The 23,135-nt window shown below is 35.4% G+C and overlaps 1 protein-coding gene across 1 annotated transcript; it reads right to left on the bottom strand.

The window, feature by feature from the left end:
* Nucleotides 1-567: 567 nt before the first annotated feature.
* Nucleotides 568-18,793, bottom strand: LOC131028830 (signal recognition particle 14 kDa protein). Its single transcript, XM_057959182.2, has 4 exons — nt 18,520-18,793; nt 18,253-18,346; nt 14,914-15,032; nt 568-1,152 (listed from the first exon to the last, which is right to left on the bottom strand). The coding sequence occupies exons 1-4, from the start codon at nt 18,520-18,522 to the stop codon at nt 961-963; spliced, it is 408 nt and encodes a 135-aa protein (XP_057815165.2). The 5' UTR covers nt 18,523-18,793; the 3' UTR covers nt 568-960.
* Nucleotides 18,794-23,135: the final 4,342 nt, after the last annotated feature.

Raw genomic sequence — 23,135 nt, 5'->3', positions numbered from 1 at the left:
GGTTTGGCTCAGATTTCTATATTTTCCCATTAACCTACTTCAGAGTTGTAAACTATGAATTATTCTTATCCCCACCTAATAGTATTGTCATTGTTTTATCAACCCATGCTCTTCCACAAAATTGTCTTCAAATTTGTTTTTTTCTTCATGAAACATTCCCTGCATTTCATCACAAAGAGTATGTTATATTCACATTCTCTAGAATAGCTTGTTCTTATCATATATCTAACGTTACAAATAGCACCATTCTACTATGTTTTTCCCGTATCTTTTATTTGACAATTCAATCATTAACCAACCTTGCATTGTATTTACCTATCATACGGTTCATAACTAATGCCACTTTATACTGTAGTTGACAGTATGTTTAAAAATATAGATTCATATATTGCCACGAGTCAGCAGTTATTCACATATTCAGGGAATTAATGAGATTGATGCCAACCTAGATTGCTTGTACAGGCAGTCAAACATATTCTCTTCTCAGTAGAGATGACGTGAAACAACAAATATAAATATTTTCACTTTAAAAAGGAAATTTCCAAGAGCGCATCGATACTGCCAATGTTCACGAGTAAATTATGAATTTATAGATCAACTGCAAGCACACATTAATGATAAATAATTGTGATCATTTCCACACAATGGGATGTAAATGGCGGAAAATTGGCAACAGCTTTCAGAGATACATTGTTGTCATCAAATCAGTAATGTTCAACATTGAATCATCTACAATATTGTACTGAACTTTTGAATTCCAGGTTTGGCAACAGAAAAAACCCAGCACAATAGTTGCCATCATGGCAACTATGTCATTTATATTTCTGCAATCCATAAATTTGATTCCAACTAGCAAATGCAAATACTGCATCATGCTGAACAAGAAGCTAGTCCAACAATAAGCTCAAAGATTCAGCTGCCTCGTGCAGATCAATTCAAATAATTTATCAGAAGGAAAGTTCACGTAGATGGTTTTGGTGTTGGTTTCTTGCTTTGGGCTGCCTTCTTTCCACTTTGTGTATTTTTCTCATCATTTTCAGCAGTTTTCTTCTCTTTCCTATCTTTTCTTTCCCTCTTCTTCAAAGCATCCATGTGGGCTTTCAACACAGTTGCATAAGCCGCTTGGAAACGTTGATGATCCTTAGCTGATAGCTGCAAACTCAATAAAATCAATCAATTTAAGGTTTGACTAGAAATAATTTCAGAAATATTTACATCATAAAATAAAAACATTACTAGAAATATTTACAGAAGTACTCGGGCAATGCTGCCTAAAGTGACAACTTTAAGGGACTCTTTTCGAGAAAATGAATTAACATCGATTGTGCAACACAGCTTGATAAACATATTTCAGAAAATAAGAATCAAAGAAAAAACAGTTAAAAAAGTGTTTGATACAAAAAATTAATGTTATCTATAAACATTCCTACCATGCACTATTATAGCTAGGGAGATTCTACATTAAATCTTCTTTCACTTTTCAAATGATTAACATAGTACGTTGCAGACTTCCATTGCAAGATTGTGATATATTATGATGCCCTCGGCTTAGAAGAACCCTATACTGCTTGCAGACAGTGAAAATTCCAAAAACATATGATGTTGAGAAGAAAATGCTTTGAACAAACACTCTTTTCTTATGCTTCCTCTTTTTCTTGAAGCAGTATCTCTCCTTTTAGAAATTTTATTGTTGAAACTGTATCTCTCCTTTTAGGAGTTTTGTTGCACCCTATCATTCCCCTAGTCAAACAACGATCAGTATGGAATTGAATAATTTAGTGTAATATAGTTTTTTTTGCATTGGGTTAACAACCTCAACTTCATTATCACACTGTTACAGAAGTGGAGGTTTCCTGATTTGTTCTATTCAGTATGTTGATTCCTATTTGATCTAAATTTTCTCAAAAGATAATATTTGAATATTTATACATCCAATAAAATTGGAGGCAATTATATTACACATTGTTGAGAGTGAGTTAGCAAGTGATAATTTAGAGTGTCTCTTCCAAGTCTTAATATTGTACGTTCAACGGTTAAAGATACTTCTTCAGGTGGCTACATTGCTTAAAAGCATACTCACTGAGGATATGTATCTCAAAACCATGAGACTCCTTACGTTCATTTTCCATCCTTGGCAAACAAAGAAACAGACAATTACCAATCTAGGATTACAGAAAATCCCACATATTTATAATTATTTAATAAGATTCATATACAATAAAAGGCTAGAAAACTTACACACCAAGCAAAGGACAAGCACCAAAATTAAATATTTCAACTCAACGAGAAAGAACCGCTGTAGTGGCAATAGATATTGCTGGCCCACTATGCTCCTCAATGCCATAAGAAGATAGTCTCAGCTCATATAAGAATTTGTATTGGTCTTAAGACTTCCTAATGATGCAGACTACCTATACATTACAAAACTCAATCATCACATGCCTTATCAGATCAAGTGAGATTGCACTGCATGCTAATCCTCTTGTAGACGTCTAAAAATGGTCAACGCTTGTGGAGTCATACTTTAACATTTGCGCATTGCCTTATTTTAGGGTTCTTGCGTCGCATTAACATTTCTTCTATGTTGTGCACTTGGTCTTTATCATTTGCGAGCATTGAGTCCTTCTTCTGCATTCCTCATTTTTATCGCTTTCGAATTAGGTCTTGTCGATAGCAATCTTCAATCATGATTTTGGTCGATCTTATCCTGTCGCATCATGGTGCATGCTCATTTATCATCATTTTGGACATCGTCAATCCTAATCGATGATAGAATTAGGGTTTTTGTCCTCTTGTCAATCTTTCAATTATCTTTAGCTTGTTCATAATCATTTGCGATTATCAACTTGTCAATCTCGTCATTTTGCAATCGATTCGTCATCGATCCTTGTCCTTGTCAATCTCGTCATTTTGCAATCGACTCGTCATCAATCCTTGTCCTTGTCAATCTTGTCATTTTGCGATCGATTCGTCATCGATCCTTGTCCTTTTCAATCATGTCAATTTGGATCAATTAGTCATTGTTCCTCATCAATTGGCGCCTATCAATTTGATCTCCTTGCCAATCTTGGTCAATTTGTCATTGATTTTTGTCAACCAATCTCAATCATTTACCAACATTGGTCCTTTGTCAATTAGAATCATGATCGAACCTACATTAATTTCTTATTGTCTTGACCTAATTCCTTGTCCTCTTATTTCTAGGGTTTTATGATTTGTTCATTTAATCATTTTCTTCTTCTTTGTGGGTTAAATAAATCTATTTATTTAGTCCTAGGTCTCTTTCATGAATTAATTAATGGATGAAAACCTATTAATTAATTCACCTAATTTCTATTTCTCCTATTTTCTTTAATTTTTCTAATATTTCCTCTAAATTCATTCCCTCATTTTCTCCTATGTTTATGCTTCCATTTGTTGCAATCATGGAGGCTATTTTCTCTCTTCCCCTTTGTCATGGGAATGGCATTTCAATCTTGTCATAATTTGTCATAATTTGTCATACACCTTGCATAGAAAATGTCACACATTTGTCATAATTTGTCATTCTTGATTTGAATTTCCTTTCAAATCTCTTCATGCTAATCTTGTCCTCTCTCCAATTTGTCTATAAATTGGATGATTTTCTTCAATGAAAGGATCAATCAATCAATCACATTTTCGAGTAACCTTATGCTCCAAATTTCATCTCTCAACAACTTGCTTTCCACTTGCATTTTGCACTTGTAAGTGAGATCCACATCAAATTTGAAGGTGAAAGAAGAATAATGGAGCCACATGAAGGAGATATCTGCATCGGTTTGCTTCAATTTCATTTGATTTGAATATCTTGTCTTTATGTCTTCATTGATTGGATTAGGATTGCTTTCATAGCAGCTTTAGGTTTTGTGGTTGTCCTAATTGCTATTGTTTTGATGATTGCCAATTTCCTGATCTACACCTCTAATGATACTATCTATGTTTATATGCCTTACAGATACACCATGAAGCAATTATAAACATTTGTAGATGTAAAATGTAAGCATGTTGTGGGAAGAAGTGATTCAAACTGAATAAATTCAAAGCAACATAAATGTGATAAGGCAATTCACAGCTCATACATTGCAACCTAGTTTAGAACAACTAAATTTGGAAAAGTAACTCCATAATGAAAGAGAAATAAATAAGAAATAAGAAAATTTATATAACAATAACTGCATGTTTCAATGTCATCAATGTCAAACCTTAAGATATGAGACATGCAGTGACTGGGAGTGGGGGTAAATGGTGAGGAGCAGAAGCAATCAGCAAACTAATTGGAGCAATCAGGAGCATGCCAGAAAAAAGGACAAGATCATTTTCAAGCAGAAAAAGGATGGCTTGTGTCCTTGAAATCTTTACTGATTCCAAAACTATTAGGAGTGTGCAGCACTGTTTGGAGAAGGATCAGACAATGGTAATCACAATTTCATTTTTAATTGTGCAAATAATAAGGTTCAGATGGAGGAGGTCAATTCTCCACTGTTGAAAAACTCAATTCATGTGCCTGAAAATATTGGATTTTTGTACCTCAGAAGAAATCCTGGTAATCAATAACCCAGATTGCCTTATAAATTGATTGCAGAGATGAATAAAAAAGCCTCAATAGAAAAATCCATTGGCATTTTAACCCCCATCGAATATATTAAATCATGAATAGGTCCATTGGTATTTTAACCTCCATCAAATATATTAAATAAAGGATGGGGTAATTTTGGCAAGACTGCCCTAGACCGGAGATCAGTTTTTTAACAAAAGGTTTTTTTTTCAAATGGTTTTGTAGTCTCAAGTCTGAAGAAGATAGGTAAAGAATTTTTTAGGCAAACCTTCGTTTATGGTCAATTCCAGATTGTTCTTAAAACCATGGTTTGCATTTTTTAACCCTTATGAAGATGTTATTGGCATATTGTAAGATGTGCCCCTGTGAATAGACTCATACAATTCACCACAAGAGTTCTGTTCTGTGAAGATTTTCCATGAGATTGTGCACGCTTTAGGAGAATTCCTTTGGTTTTCAGCTGTAACAGATAAGGACTGGCCACTGATGCTAGAAACTGTGTTAAAGTGAACCTTTCTAAGCTCATAATGCAAGCAATTAAGTTATGTTTGTCAATGGGTTCCTGGAATAAAGTTTTGGATTATAAGTGCCTTTTAAATGTTTTAATTGCCACTGTGTTGAAAATGTGGCCAGAAACTGTCATAAAGAAAAGGTAATGTTGAAGAAGTTGAAAAGCAAAGGAAAAAATTCTGGCATCCCAAGAAAGTGACAGTAGATTCAGATCAGAATTCACATGATCCAGGACGTTTGGGCCTGCTAATGCGGTTATTGATATAAAGGAAAAATTGATGCACCAAATTTCTTCTTCTAAAATTTTGGATGATGAAAAGGCTTTGCCTTCTGGAGTTGGTTGTGATGTTGAGGGGAGAGGATGAAGGTGATATTATTACACAAATTCAAGGTAATGAAATGGTAGAATATACTTGAATTGAAGTACTGGAGAAGTCAGTTTATTCCCTAAGTTTTCCAGGCAACATAGAGGAAGAGGAATGCTGTGTCGCTAAAATAAAAGGCCGAACAAATTGTGCAAATATTTTGTGCTCTCAGGCAATGCAAGATCTTCCAGATACTAGATTGGGAAATCAGGAAGGATAGGAAACAAGAGGCCAGAAAAGTAGATATATACTTCCTTTATTTTAGCCTTCTATTCAGGTGGAGGGGTAAGTCCCTCCACCACACAGTCGTGACTGAGCTGTAATGTCAGAGGCTTGAATGCATCTGACAAAACATTACTTGATTAAGCAGTTGATAGAGGAACAAAAACCTGATGTTTTCCTGCAAAAAACAAAGATTAGAAAGGAACCTATGGATGGTCTTATAAAAAAGATTTGGAGGAGGTAGAGCAGGATTGCTGTGGAAAGTCAAGGTCGGCTGGTCGTTTGGCTAATCATTGGAATGAGAAGTCCTTCAAAGGAGATATGCTGGAAATCTCTCAATAAGTCTTACATATTTGCCTGAAGATGTGAGAAATTGTAAACTTGTAAGGTAATTTTATCCAATCTTTGCAGTCCCTTGTTAGAATCGGGTAAAAGAGATTAATAAAGATCTTTAGGTAAATTTATGAACAGATTTTTTTGAGGACGACTGGAATCTTGTAGAAAATTTAAATGTCATTCTCAATTTAAGACAAAAATCTGGGGGCTCTAATTTGGTTCCCTGAAGCTCTGTTAGTTTAGCATTTTTTTCTCCCAAGTTGCTTTTGGCTAGAATTCTTAGCAAAGGCTGGTTACCTAGATATAAATTATTATTTAATTATAATAAAACTTTTTTGTTTTTATTATGTTTATATGCATTGTGAGTGATACATTTTTTTATTTTATTTTTTGCTATTAACAGCAATTTATTCAAAAATGGCTACTAGTTCAAGTTCAGCAACCCTAGAGAATTAGGTAGGTAATGATCAGGGATCACCTCCATGGAAATATGTTATGGTGATCAAACAACTTGCAAAAGGTGGGGTTTGTGTTTGGCATAGTCACTAAGGGTTCGAAAACAAGACCTTGTATAGTCAAGTGAAAGCTCACCTTTGTGCTATGTCTGGCCAAGGAATTAGAGTTTGTCAAGGGCCAAACAGGAAGAGGTTGCCAAGAATACAAATTATGGATATATTGGAGAACAAGAAGCCAATGCTGTGAAAGAGAGCACAAGCTTAAGTTCTAGTCCCTCAGCCAAGCAAAGATTAGGGAATTCACCTGAAGCATCTCCTTTGATAGTGGCTGCCCCACATCCTTTCTTAGAGATGCCATCTATCCAGGAAGAAGTTCCTTCTCTTTCTTCCCGCAAAAGAGACCCATTTGAGAAGGAATTTCAAAATGAGGTGAGGGACATTGCAGATAAACACATTGCATTTATGTCAATGGTCTTCCTCTCAACTTGGGTGAGATCACCATATTGGCAGAAATGGTGACGGTAATCAATCAAACACCCTTTGGTTACACAAGTCCCAGGTATAAGAAGGTGCACACCACCTTATTGGCAAAAGAGTAAAAATAAAATTGTAGAGACATCATCAAAACCTGACAGCAATCAATCAAACACCCTTTGGTTACATAAGTCATAGGTATAAGAAGGTGCACGCCACCTTATTGGCAAAAGAAAAGAACGACTTGTAGAGACATCACTAAAACCGATGAAGGATTCATGGATTGAAATAAGGTTGTCCATCAATTGTGATGGATGGAAAAATTGTAAAGACTAATCTATATAAATGTCATTGCAGTAAGAAGAACTTGTAGAGACATCACTAAAACCGATGAAGGATTCATGGATTGAAATAAGATTGTCCATCAATTGTAATGGATGGAAAAATTGTAAAGACTAATCTATATAAATGTCATTGCAGTACCCCTAAAGAGGCAACATTTCTAATAACAATTGTTTGTGAGAAGCAAGTGAAGGATGCAAACTTCATTTCCAGAATCCTCATTGAGTTCAAAGAGATGGTGGGTGCTAAAAATGCTGTCCAAGTTAAAACAGATTGCCAAAAATTGCAGGGCAATGAGTGCTTTAATTGAGGAAAGGTACAAGTACGTTGTTTGGACACCATGTACCGTCCACTCCCCCAACTTGGTGATGCAAATGAGTGGCACTCAGATAGAGTGGATGAAAAATATATACACCCAGGATGAGGAGATTCAGATGTTTGTGGCAAATCAGCATGTGTCACAAGGCATCTTCAGGACTTTCTCCAATTCAAAATTATTAAGGTAAATTTATGAAATTTAGATATTATTTTAAATTTAATTGATGGCATTTATTTATTTAAATTTTAAGTTGCTATTTACTTGTTAATTTATTTTTTACCCTCCAATAGATTGTTGAAACTCATTTTGCATCAAACACAATCATTTTGTGACAACTTGTGGAAGTGTGAGAGGCATTGAACAACATGGTCATTAACAACCACTGGAGTGTATGGGGGCAATCAAAGTTAGAAAGGGCTCAAAAGATCAAATCATTGATCTTGGATGATGAGTGATAGGCTCATGTGGACTAGGTCTTGAATTTCAGCAAACCCATCACAAGTATGATAAGGTTTACCCATACAGATTGGTCATGTTTGGTAGAAATCTATGATGGCACAGACTCCATGACAAAAAAATAAGGGCCATAATAGGAAAATAGGATGACCTCAAAGAAACATTTTTCCAAAGGGTGAAAAAATTCATTCTTGACTATTGGAACAAGATGACCATGCCCTTGCATCTCCTTGCATATGCACTATCTCCCAAATTTTACAGCACAAAAATACTTTCTTTGCCTACGATAACAATGCTATATAGGAAAATAGGATGACCTCAAAGAAACATTTTTCCAAAGGGTGAAAAAATTCATTCTTGACCATTGGAACAAGATGACCATGCCCTTGCATCTCCTTGCATATGCACTATCTCCCAAATATTACAGCACAAGATTACTTTCTTTGCCTAGGAAAACAATGCTATATAGTGGCAATGAAGCTGTTGATGGGTACAAAAAAACATTCCAAAGAATCTTCTCAGATCTACAAGTGGATGAGATTAGGACTGAATTTGGTAGGTTTGCCATAGGACAAGATCATAGTATTTATGCTCTTCAAGACAAGTACAAATCAAATGCTCATACATGGTGGTACCTCAAAAGCAAAGTCATAAGTATAGGAATGAGCAAGGAAGTGATTACAACTCTGGCCGACTAACTTGTGGCAAGAGGCAGCGATGATGAATAATTGATAATTGTTTATTAAGCAGCATTATGAGGTGTAACCCTTCAAAGGGTATTAATGGTGGAAGGGTGTGACTCCCTACATAGAAAGGAAGGTACAAAGAGGACTCCATTTGGAGAAAGGGCATGGAAGGAGATCAGCAGAGATTCCAGAATAGCAATGAGGCAGGTAGACATCAGATCAGAAATCGTTACTTGTTACAGGCTGTAGCATTACTATTCAGTTGTGATATGCACAGATATGTGTGTGATATGTATGCTTGATGTATGGGCTATAATATAAGTGTAATAATGAATTTAATGAATAATCCTTCATAAATTGATACAGGCAATTATGTGAAATTACTAGATTCCCAATCTGTCGTCAATTTTCTGCAACCAACCATGACGAGGTTCAGAAAGGCAGTGTTCCACAGAGTTATGAGACGGGGGAACAAGGGGACAAAGGGCCTAAGTTTGGGGACGGCGGGGGGACAGCAGCGGGGGGCTGGCAGGATGGGACAGGAGGCGGAGGTGGTGCTGATATACATATAGTACTTGAAAAACTAGCTATGGAAAGATGTATAAGAATTACATTTCAAATGAAACTTTGGCAAACTAGTAAAATAGCAAAATTGCACATACTAAATACTAAGATTTCTTGAATACTATATAAAATTTGACAAATGAAATTGTCAAATTGGAGATTTTTATTCTATCAAAAATATCATAAAGATGATTACAATGAGTAGCGTGATATCAAAATTAGTACAGAATGTCAAAATGTAGCGGAGGCCTCCAATCATCCCCAAACTCCTCATCACTGGAACTACTAGACTCCTCACGGTCGAGATCCCCCAAAATAACACAAACCAGACCTGCATCTGAAGTCATAGCATCCTCATCGATTTGTGATGGCTTCTCTAGCTCTACATCCCATCATGCTGCTAGACTCTCTTTGTACACAAGTGTCTTGAGGTCAATGAGACACAAAGCACTATTTACAGTCACAAGCTTCTTTGCTCTCCTAGAGGTAAGTTTGTTCCTCTTAAAAAAGTGGATGAAGCTATAGGTAGACCAATTCCTCTCAGCAGTTAAAGTACTAGAAACTTGAGATAGCAAACGAATGGCTAGATTGGTAGTCAAAGATTTTTGTTCATGACAAGTCCACAAAATTGGGTCCTCCTATGCCATAGTTCCTATATCCATCTTAGTTGCGTCTAAATAAACCCTAAGAGTGCCAAATTTGGTCCACTCAATGCGAATCATGTTGGCATTATTAGGATCATACATCTTATCAATGCACCTAAAGAACCCTACCTTCACCTCATCATCCTGAATCAATGTAACTCTACCAAGCCTAGCCTTGTACCACTTAGGATTCAATGCATAGACAGCCATATGCAAGAAAGTATTGAGCTTGTCCCATCTGCACTAAATGATTGGCCAAATGTGCTCATTGTAGAATGCTAAAGTGGGGTCCTTCACTCACACAACAGCCCTCATCTAGTCAAGCATAGAATCGATGCACTCATACACCTCTCCAAGGGTAGGTGCATCCCCATTCCCATATCTAATGACCTAGAAAACTGGAGCAATGATGGAGACTATGTATTTTGCATCACTCTAAAACACATCACTCTTCACTGTCTACTTCACCGTCCTCCCCTGCTCTGTCTTGCAACTCAATCATTCTCTTGAATGAATTAGGATGCATATTTGGTCTCAACAGGTTTCAAGAACTCCTTTGAGAAGTTGATGAAGAGTGCATGTGAAGTGTGGTGATTGCATATAAACATCTACACATCTCTCGCCTCACTAACCACTATCCACTCAAATTTCCCCATGTCTTTTAGTGCATTGTTCATGGCATGCACACAACATGGAGTCCACCAAATATGTATGTAGGCTGCCTCAATAAGTTTCCTTGCATCTCTGCACGTATGTGTTGCATCTGTCACTACTTGGACCACATTTTGTGGCCCAACCTCCTCAATAGCCTCCCTTAGGACCTCAAATTGAAAATCAGCATCTTTGCGATGCCCTGTACAATCAACTACCCTAAGAAAATATGGGCCCTCTGCACATGTAACCATAATGTTGATGAGTAGATGATGGCTAATATCCGTCCACCCATCCACAACTATGCTACATCCGAACTCCACCCAACATGCCTTCATCTAATCAATCAAAACATTGATCTTCGAATAATTCTTATCCAAGATCGTGATCCTCAATTTGGTCTCACCTAGTGGCACATATGATGGTCCTCCCCTCACCATCATCGATATCATCTCCTTATAATAAGGAAATCGAGCTACATGAAATGGGATGCCATGGCAAAGAACTTGCCAATGGCATCATCTATGTCATCCTTCAGTTGCACATTGAACAATTCAGCTATGGGGTTACTTTGCAGCTTGCGTTTCCCCTTAAACTCTTGTGATTGGGCCACAGCACTGTAAGTGGACAAAGGTCCTAACATCTCTCCTCTCGTTTGCAATGTATGACTAAAAGCATGTAGTTGGCTTTGTTGAAGATGTGCCCTACCAAACAAAGTAGTAGGCATTGCAACTGAACTGTCATCGGGAACACCCCAAAGCTTGTTGATCTCCATTCTCTATCTGATTTTGTAGGATCTTCCAAAAAAGGACACAATTCCACACCTTTTCTTCAAATAAAAAGGAAGTGCGCATTAACTCTAGTAATGCTGCCAAACCATTCTTCACCACAAATGTTGCATTTCCACTTCCTTGTGCCACCACCTATCCCCGATGTGCCTAGTATTTTTGTTGCAAATTGTTTGAGATGAGACTTAGGATCAAAAAGACCCTTCGTATACTATACCAGTAATTTGAAGGGGCACTCTATACTAGCTCATGCACTTGCCATGGAACTAGTTTGGGCTCTGAGATCAGCCCCATGGTCATCCCCCTCAACCTCAGGTTCATATTTTGATTCATTTCCACTATGAGAATGAATTTCTATCTCATCCTCACTCATGTCATGAGAGCTCATTGTGACACTCCATTTCACAAAATGAAAATAAATTAAATAAGCACCCTAGTTTCAACCTAGTTTGAAAACAAAATTTAAAAACAAAATTTAAAATTTGATGTTGAATCTTGAGGGCAAAATGAAGAATGATTCCAATGTTATGTTGAAATGAATGTATGAATATGCATTTGCAGCCATTTCATAATCACACATTCATTTCAACGAAACAATGGAATCATTCTTCATTTCACCCTCAAGATTGAACATCAAATCAGATTTTGAAAATGAAACAAACAAAAAACCTACCTTGTGCATGGAAAATCTCTCCAAGTTGGTGTAGAATCCTCCTCCTCTTCTTCTTCTTCTTCTTGCTCCTTGTTGCTCCTCTTGCACTTGGACTCACTCAATCTATCTCTTTTCACTCCTTCAATCACCCTTTTCTCTTTTCACTTAACTATTGAAAAAATCAGAAAACCAAATGTGAGAAAACGAGAGGATTTGAGGGGGTTTGGTAAAGGATGGAGGGCATGGATGGGGCCCACGTCCAATTAAGGTAAATTAGAGAGCATAAAACCAAAAAAAAATCACTTTTTTGACGCCCAACAACAGGAGAGTTCCAACCATCCCCAAGATGTTTAAGGGACACCTAGGCATTCCAAAGACATCTGGACGTCCCAGTGGCAATGGCAAGACAACAAGGGGACACTTCATCCCCGTCCCCATCCCCACGTCCCAAAGATGTCCTTGTCTCGAAAACATGGGGGGGAGGGGGAACGCATCCCCGTGTTTCACTGAGAAAAGGAAGTACAAGGAGGGAGAAGTTGTTATGAGGTCCTCTTTGAGGCACACCACCTCATGGTGGTGATGGGTAGTCCCATGAGGCTAAGTGGGTGCAAGGAGTGCCCCACCCTTGGGCTTAAAAAGGAAGGACGCTCCAAACACCCTATTGTGACTTCCCCACCAGCCTCAACAAGGGTTGATTATTGGACTGGATTCAAAAGGATCTCAATCATAGATGGTGAATAAGGTGGCACAGGTAGGGAGAGCAGATACAAGTGTCCTCACTAGGTACACCACCTCATGAAGGATGGATGGCGGAAGGCCACATGAGGCCACGAGGGATGGTCTATCAACTCTTGGGCCTAGGGTAGAGAGTCACTTCAAGCACCCTATTGTGCTCCCTTATCTAGGCCCTTATGGTTGAACCCCAAATAATAAATTGAAGGAATTATATGATTAAGATGGTTGTGAATATATGTTCTCTAACCCTAGTAGTAATAATTGATATTGAGAAATGTATTTTTCAATGATTATCTAACATGATTGCAGGATCTCAACCAGAATCTTTTGTTCAGCAATTTAAGTTGGTAAATGATATCCCTAACTCTACTCCATTTCTTGTTTTACTTGGAATTGTGATTTTTGGGCCAAAACTAAGGCATTTGCAAAAGGGGACATTACAGTGGCAAGCACCTATAAGCAAGGTAAAACTGAGTTACAATGATGCCTCCAAAGTTAATCCAGGTCCAGCCAGAGATGGATATTTTTTAAGAAACTCTAGAGGCAACTTAGTGCTAGGAGGATCTAAGTTCTTAGATCTGAAAACTAATGACACTGCAGAATGGGAAGCATTAGTAGCAGGTACAAAAGCAACGTATATGGCAGGGTGTAGGAAAGAAGAAATAGAGGTAGATTCCCAAATTATTGTAAATGTGGTTAACAAAGGCTATTGTCCAAATTGGCAACTTAAAGCTATTTTGGAATAAGTATTGGAATCGAAGACCAAATTCAAATGCATTCATGTGTCACATTGCTATAGGTCTCAAAATAAAGCTTCCAATCACATGGCTTACCAAGGTGTGTTGCAAACAGAGTTCAGTACAAATGTAAGTATGGAAGTGCATGGTTGGGATAAGTTGTTTTCTCACATTAAAGCAGATTGCCCTCCTTAAAGGTTTTAATAAGAGGATTTTAAAATGTGTTAATTATGATTCTAGCAAAGTTTAAGCACAATTCAAAGATGGCTGTTGCAGATGATGCAATAAGGAGAAGTATCTTGGATCTTAAGGTTCCAATGAATTTGAGTTTTGTAGTGATCCATGAGAATCTGTTATCTCTTGGTGGTGTCTTTAGTTTAGGTTGATTTCGTATTCTGCCTTGGAGTTCTAGTACCTTTTGTTCGGTTGTCTGGTCTTTTTGCTATCTTAGATGACAGCAGTCTCAGGTAGCACGTTATGCTGTTAGCATTTTAATAGGTGTATCTATGGAAGAAAAAGATGGATGTTAATGTATGCTCTCTGCTATGTGTGTATTTATGGTCAGTAATGCAGGTTAGTAAGCTTATGTTGTTACCTTCTGTCTGCTGCTGAGTTGGGACCCCATATATAGAACCCTAATGCTATAATTATGGTATAGCTTAGAATGAGCTTTTTATATTAATTCACTGCTCCTTTGTTGGAAGTTATTATAGATAGACAATTTGGTCACTCCTACACTTGTTTCAGGTAAAACATTTTTTAGAAACAAATACACTGGCACAGACCCTGATTTGCATTGCTGTCATTCAAGGGTGTATAGAAGCATAGATGTTCAGAACAAGAAAAGTTTATTTAATAAGCATTGGTGATGACTTGCTCTGACTGTACAAGATCAGCTCCTTAAATTCTTCTCTAATTCAGGTGATTGCTTATTCTAGTTCAGATACGGAACATGAAAAGCCCTAACTTCCTAAGTATTAATGCATGGCTTATGCTCTAATATGAATGGTAACATGTGCTCTAGTAAGAAAAGAGAAAATCAATGGCTCAAACTGATATTGGATGCATAAAGTTTACCTGACTATTTGCTGAACATTTAGTAAAGTTACCCTATTAACAACAAAAGAGGTTTGCTTATGTGAAGAGTTAGAAATGGTGGAGCTAACATTAAGTAATCATATATTTCTTTCCTTCAGCAGGGAACATCTAATTTAACATCAGTTATAAGAAATTGTCACTAGAGACGGAAAACAGAAAAAAGGAAACAGCAAGATAAAGTACTACTGTATTAGGATGAATGGAACCCAGTCATAGGAATATGTCACACATAATTCGATAAATAGAACTTTTAAAAACATCATGATGATCACAAACACAAGGCAAGGGCATCCACAAACTGACCGTTGTGCTGATAGTCTTTTTCCCATCAGTGGCCCTTACAAGGCAGCGATAATCTGAAGTCTGTTGCTCACCTCCAACTCCATCTTGAAGCTTCCTTTTCTTTTTGCTTTGCAAAGAAGCTACATAACAATGTGAAAAAACAATTTTAAGAACAAACTACCAAAGTTCAAGTTCCCTACATGACTGGAACATAAGCTAACTGCAACTGTGTTTTATCCCCTATTAGAAGCAGTATTTCTCAAAGTTTCTGGGACATGGGTGCGGCAAAAATTTCCCAAATTTTGGGCTATTGAAAAACTTATACAAACTAAAAGCAGCTGACATTTTAAAAAGGAAATACAATGAGCTATATTTGCAATGACAATCCTCCCCCTTTTAGATTTTTCAGGGTTTTTAGCATTTTTTCCTTTAAAAGTTACCTTATATAATTTTATGCGCTAAATGGAGCAGACTGACTGGTCCTGGAAAAAGGGGGCATCCGCTCCAAGGCCCCAAATCTCTGAAACATCCAAAATGTTGGGGACATCATCCAGATCCCTGGGACACATCCCCATGGAACACTGATTAGACGTCAGACGGTGTAAGCATTTCTTTGGTAGTTTACCTAAAGTTGATGAAAAACATTGATAGGATGCTTACAGATGAAGATTGAAAGCAGTCCATAAGGGCAGAAAAGGACTTACGTGGAAGTTCCTTTTTAGAGGCTGCTAATCAATTTGTAATTTGAAACACCTGAAAGATTGTTTTGGATAGCACTGGCCTGTCATGGCATTTCTACTGTTTCTGGTGGCCTAGTAAATTAAATTTTGTTGGTCTTTTGAGATCTGTTGGTGGCAAAATGGAAATTTGGACAGCTGTTATTTTTCCTGGCTTTGTGAAAATTTGTCTACAGTCTTCTACCTTTCAATTTAGCACTCGATATCATATTAGCCTATTAGGGACTTGAAGAATTTAACATGCAGAAATTTTCCTGTGCATTTGCTTCTGTTGTCCTTGGCAAGCACTGGAGGAAACAATCCTGGCTGGCCAGGTGGTAATAAAGGGGATTGTTCACCGTTGAGCATATGGCATTATAATGAGGATTTCAATGTTAATGAGGGCAACGTATGAGCTGGTTATCAAAAATGTTCCCATTCTAGGATTTTGGTGATCGCATCTTGACTATAGTTACAGTAGTTCATGATCTTCAATTTGAATGCTAAGCCACTAGTCCTGCAGAAGCTTATAATAAGGTGATATTGTTTGGTCATTGATCCTGCAGAAGGATAGTATAAGGTGATATATGTTCCTAATATAATAAAACTAGCTTCTGTTTATAGTTTCTGATCTAGTTGGTCTATGGATAGTTCACATATGCGGTCAAAAAAATTTAATTTTTTGGTAATTCAGCTGCATTCTGATGCAAAGTATAAATTTCAGCTGAATTCTTCTTGGGATTGAACTGAAATATGAATTCCAAATCTATGTACACTATTTTACTTAGCAAAACCAGAATAATTTAGCAAACTTGAAGACTTCTGCAGATTCATTGCAATGTCTACAAATTCTTTTACAGTCAAAACATTGTCAATTCGCTATATGACTCCCATAATATTATGTTGATCCATCTAGGCTTAGCAAAACCAATGATAATTTATTAATTAGTGATACAAATTTTGTTGCAGTTGAAACATCGTCAATTCACCATATCACTACCGTAATATTCTGTTGATCCAACTAGATTGGATCTAAACACAAAACACTTCAGAATCTACAAAAATATTTGGAATTTCATAACAATTTCTAAAATGCCAACTTTTAAAAATTTGTCAAGAGCTTATTAAAATGGTCTTGATTGATAAAACCAAAAGGAATTTCACAACTGAGCATAAGGTTCAAACAACAAATCCCCTAAAGACATGAGTATCTAATATTCAGTGCGACATACCTCAAAGAACAAGGCCAGGTGCGTGTTTTGGGTGTGTTTGAGAATACAGATAACACTAAGTCATGGCATCTAAGCAGGAAAGCCAAAGGTATCTCCAAAAAGGCAGCATTTTGATTTCAAGAATATTTTTCTATTATGTATTTTTTTTAAACCTTTTCTAGAGTGTGGTACTCCTGGCTGACCAGATTCTGATAAAGTTCTGTCGCCTGGAGCTGGCTATTTCCCCTGTTTGTGCCCAGCAGCCTGCTGACGACCACAAGGAAGGCGCTCTTAATGGCTGAGAGCCTATTGATGACATCTCTTTTCCTACTGATGTATCAGGTAAACCTGATGACCGTGATCCCCCTCCTACCAGTGCTGCTCTTCCACTTAGCAGATTTATTTATATTTACTGTTGATTGGGCTTTGCCCTTTGTATGTTTTTGTGTTCTGTTTGAACTTGGTCCTGCTTAGATTTTGAAGGTGTGCCTTTTCTACTACCCACATTTTTTTTGTGAATAGTGTATTATTATCTTTTTAGTTAATACAAAGCAGTATACAGCTTCATTAGAAAAAAAAACTTTGAAGTAAATATCATTTTTGCTATGTCCACAGTTAAAAAGTTGTGTAATGATCATTGAAACATTCGTAATGATATGACCCAAGCTTAAATCCCCAATCTGTTAAAAGGGGCCAATAAATTGATCAGACAATTGCCAAATCTAAAATTTTATCGAATGTAAACTTATCAGTTCAAAACAAATAAGAAAAATATGCATTGAAAGCCAAATTTATTAAAACATAGAGTTTGCTACTAACACGTGTACCTTTCTGGAGAAACTTGCTAGTAGGAAAATCTAAATATTGAAATTCTAAATGAAAAGTTGGTCCAATTGAAGAAAAATAGTCCATAAATGTTGCCCTGTACTGCAATGATGATGAGAGATGCATGAAAGAGTGTGACCCAGGTTAAAATTTCCACCTTATCACAGGAAAACAACCCATCAATTACTCCAGCAAAGATGGGACAAGGTTGTAATATGTCTAATATGAAATACGTTTGAACATAGCCCATATTAAGAAAACGTCTTTTGGTGGACATTGTGTATCTTACACAAAAGGTAAAGCCTGAGTTTGCCTAATGATAAAGGCATGCACAATCCATAATTGAAATCACATGTTCCAATTTGAGGGGATCGGGTTGTAGAAGTTGAAATAACATAGGCAAACGGTAAAAACAATCCCCGTGTGTAATGTTTGCATAGAGTGGATCGCATACATCAAATTGGTGTCGCTTGGTCATGACCAAAAAATCTTCCTTCACCTAAAATGCTTAATAGACCATATTTAACAAACTACATATAATGATCTGCAATTATCCAATCAATGTAGGATGCTGAAGAAAATCAAAATCAAGAGTAAACATAGCTTACATCTTTTGAGAGTAACCCAAACAGAGCCTGTATCCCTTGTTCTTTCATACATCTTTGTCAGCTCAGTCAGAAAGGGGTCTGTCTCCAACAATACCTGCAAATCACAATAACAGCAAACGACAATTAGACATGCCCAAACACAACACGAAGAAAGATTGTGAAAAAACGATTAAAAGAAAAACAAACATCTGCAGATTTAGATTTCTATTTAATGGATAAATTTTAAGAATAACGCTACTGTAACGATCTGGAAGGACATCAACTCACCATTTTCGTGGGGTAATTGAAGCTTACAATCGATTTGGCAATGAGCTAAAATTGATTTGGGTATGCAAAAAATTCTGGATATTGCCGATAAACTATAATATTGCTCGGTTCTGGAGTATTTCTTTTAATATCGGCCGGGAGGAACAATTTAGGTTTTCCTTTTAAAAGAACAACATCAGAGTGAACGCCTGTAAAGAGCTGCCCTCTGTCTTGGGTCACAACGAACACAAAATTTACATTTTTCTTCGTTAGTTAATTTGGGGTTTAGCTTAGTGTGGCCTTCTTAAAAGCATAGAGTCGTAAGTTAATGTTAGAGTAGTGTTATAGCTAATTTTACAGTCTACATATTCTAAATGGTATATTGGATTTTGACAATATTTTGTGTTGTCTTTACATATGACTTAATTACTTATAGCTATTGTTTAGTCTTGCTGGCATACGTTGTGGGATCTATTATGTGCACAAGAGTCAAAAAGTACACATTTCAAAGTGTCGCTAGATGCCTGCTTAAAGATGCCCCAAAAACTATACACTTAAAATTGTCAATACTTATGCACAAATGCCCACCAATAAAGGTGCACAAATGGGCCAATTACAGTCCAAAAATGTTAAAAAAATAAGCGGCTATTGGTAATGAACTTTTAGCTATTTATTTTTTGGTTTTTTTAAGTTAGTAATTGGGAGATAGGGCGGTGCTCTTCTCCTAGTTAAAAAGGATATTTTTTAAATATATTTAAAAGATATTAAGCAATATTAGTTTTGAAATGTTCATAATAATTTCTTAAATAAGTTAGATAGGTGTTTCAAGATAGATATATTTAAAGGTAAAAAGTGTATTCTTAATATTATTTATCATTTGTTTTTGTCCAATTTATGAGCAATTGTTAGTATAAAATCTAAAATTTATTTGAATTTGGGTCATGTGTCTTATTGGTCTAGATTCAACCTCAATATCTATTGTTACTTGTCATGGTTCAAAACCACATATGCAATTATTAAACCAAATTCAAATTTAAACATGTGTCCATGCCAACTTACTTTTAATTGGTTGTTGTCTACCAACTCAAGCACAAAATGTTCAAATTTTTGGCATGGCATTGTTGTATAAAAGGATGGACCCTAATTCATTTTAACTCGTCTATTATTGATTAAAGCATCAGCTTGTTCAAGCATTAAAGCATTTGGGAGCATTGAATTAGCATATGAGATCATAAGAACAACATAGGTATTTGTATTTTTATTTGACATGTCTTCCAATTTAGTTAAAATTGATATATCAATCCAAGGGTTTGACAAGGCAAAAGGTGGGAAGTGGGTCATTCTTCTCCCTTAACACAACAAACATTAATATTGCTCATAATTACCACCATTTTCAAAAAGAAAATGTGGACATGTTTTTGAACATCAAAAAGTGAGGTTAAGGTTACAATAAAAGTTCATAACCATAAATATTAGAATAAATATTAGATTAGAAGGGTAGGTATGGAGATCATTTTGTAGCTGTGAGATCAAACTAGTACAGTTGTTATGTTATCTTTGTATTTGTCAAATCCTTAATATCTTAAATATGATAATAGAAATTAGAATTGGATATTTAGGTGCAAGTTACATCAAAACATATGTCTAACGTAAATGAAACAAAGCACCAAAATCCTCTTTATTAATTGCATAAGCATGTTTGTGTAGCATTTCAAACCTAAGCTCCTTAAGGTAACCTAATTGTTATCCATTACATTTATTTGCCTTAGCTTAATGTAGAAAAGAACTTATAAAACTCATTTTATGTCTTTTCATTTTGGTGAAGTCATTTGATCTTACATCTTCTAGATTTTGGCTTTTGATGCCTAACTTCTTTTTATATCTAAAGCTTTTATTTGTTTAATATAATTTTTACATTAGAATCTTAACCTTATTTTGAAGATGTCCTATATTAAATTTAATAAGGCTAGGAGTCCTTGAGTTGTTGACAATATGGTTGAGAATCTAAATGTTAATGATTATTTCATGGGAAGGAGCATTTGATCAAGATACCCATGTTGATAAAATAGATTAAAAAAATAATAGCTTTAATTACACAATTATTCTTTACTCATTTTATAGATTTGAAAGCTAATATTATTTCCTCTACTTATTGAAATTCTTCACATTTTTTTAATTAGTACAAGCCATATAGATTAGAAGTGGTTAGCAATATATATAAACAAATAAGGGCATTAACCTCTTTGATTCGTGTATCTCTCCCCATCCTAGCCAAGCCTCTTCCTCCTAGTTCTTCTTGTCCTTTAAATATGGTATGCTACATCATGATGATCCTCTTCTTATGCCTACTTCTCATATTATTCATGCTTCTTAGAATTACCCCATCTCTTATGCCCACATCTCATGTGCACCACACTTCGTTTGTTCATCCCACTAGTGTTATCCCTACTTCTCATGTTGTTGTCATTTATATTCTTCCACCATCCTAACCTAGCCATATCCCACCCATTCTATCTCATGTTCAACACTTTGACTCCACTTCCTACTCCAAGTATTGCTCTTTACTCTTAACACTCTCCTCCTAGATTTGATGAGATGCAAAAGAAAAAGGGTACCTTCCTTTTTAGATATACAAAGGACATATTTAGAGAAGTCAAACATGATCTACTTTCTCTTGAAATTTTATATTGTTTGTTTTCAATTTGATTTTTGACTTAGGTTTGAAATATACTTAATGGTAGAGGAGATCATATTATACATTGTGTTCATTCAATGCTACATATTTTAATTTTGTATATGATGATTGTTGTCAAATAGGATCTTCTATTTTGAAATATTATGCTATTGAATGGTTATATTCACTTTCACATGGGTTTATACATTAATTTTTAGATTTGTTCAATGTCTTTGTGACATATTTTAGTGTAAATATTGATTTAAGGTTTCTATTTTAGATTTGTTTGATTACATTATAATAAGGATCCAATGAGTGCATTAATGATTGTTAAATTAGATTTTAATCTTTCTGTACTATAATGCATTACCAAATCCTCAATGACGAGCTTCGAAGAATTTTTGTTAAGTGATTGTTGTATACTATTCAACAAAAATGTGTATTTCAATAGCTATGTTTATTTTGAGTTCATTTGTCAATGTGAGGAATGTTGAGATAAAGTTGATAGAGACTAATGCACTCAAGCATGGACCTTCACATTTTTCTCCTACACCATCCTACAAAATAGTTTCTAGCATGGTAAGAAAGAAAAAGAGAAAAAAAAAAAAAGAAAAAAAAAAGAGAGAAAAGGTCAAATGCTAATCATGTTGCTGCTACTTCAATTTTTTTCTTATTTTTAGCTTTTAAAATTAGGAAATTTACAATATTTCATGATACTTTGAATAATGTGCTTCAAGTAATGCTTACTTGAGGAAAACATGATCATACTTCCTCTCATTAAACCATTTGATAGACTTAAGGTTGTCTAAGAGATATGATGAGACAATTTTGTAATTATTAGAGTTAATCATCATGATACTTAGTAATGCATGGCACTAAAACATACAATTCAAAATATGATTAATAGTTTTACAGTTAATGTTGATAGTGTTAAGTTTATGGGGACAATCATTTGGTTGCTCCTCATAATCAAAATTTATAACTTTATACAAATTTGCAAGATCGTCATGAGGTACATGCACATGTTGATGGATTTGAAAACGTTCTAAGTTTCACGTTTTGGTTATGACAATGAAAATTCTAGATGCTACTTCTATGCGAGTGATCAGGTTTTTACATAACAAAATGCCACAAAATAATTATTATGGTCCTTCATATGTTAGGGGTTAGGTGGACTTAATGCCAATTAAGGGTGTATTTATAGATCCCATTTGTTAATATAATGTGTGCGCGAAATAATTTTTATTCAATCATTATTATCAATGGCAAGCATATGCATATTTAGATTTTTCACTTAAGATTACTAATATGGGATGTTGGTTGTAGAGTATGGAATGTATTGTTTTGGCTTTAATAGTTAATTTGAAGGAAGTGCCTATTTCATGTCATATTATTCATTGTTAAACAAAAAAATGTATTACTTAGATGTCAATGAATTAAATAATATCAAGTAATATCTTCAATGTTACTTTAATTCAACAAATATGTTCACAAAGGTGAAGAAGGTATAGCTACTATAGATCCATTAGTTCCTTTATCAAAATTAAGATATTTTTCATAGATACATTCATCAAAACACACAATGAACTACCATATGAGCGTAATGATAAATTTACATGATTTACATAACTTCATAAAAAATAATGATGGAAAGAAAATGAAGAATAAAACCAACAATTAATAAGACCAAAAGAATCTATGAAGATTAAAAGTAAATTAACTTATATGCATTCATATCAACCATAAGTGGTACAACCTATCCTTTGTAAACTAAGGGATAAAATTTTAGCTTACCTATAAGGGATCCATATGAGAAACAAACTATGCATGTACCAACGCAAGCAGAAAATAGAAAAGGCATTGTGAATGATATATCTAGAGTTTCTTCATCTTGAAAGGAAGTTGAAACTACTTGGGTTTGAAAGAAAGAAACAAGCACTAATAATGTTCAAATTTACAAGTG

The sequence above is a fragment of the Cryptomeria japonica genome, chromosome 5, assembly GCF_030272615.1.
Source record: "Cryptomeria japonica chromosome 5, Sugi_1.0, whole genome shotgun sequence".
Lineage (NCBI taxonomy): Eukaryota > Viridiplantae > Streptophyta > Pinopsida > Cupressales > Cupressaceae > Cryptomeria > Cryptomeria japonica.
The sequence above is the reverse complement of the archived record's forward strand: the minus strand, read 5'-3'. Positions and strand labels throughout refer to the sequence as shown.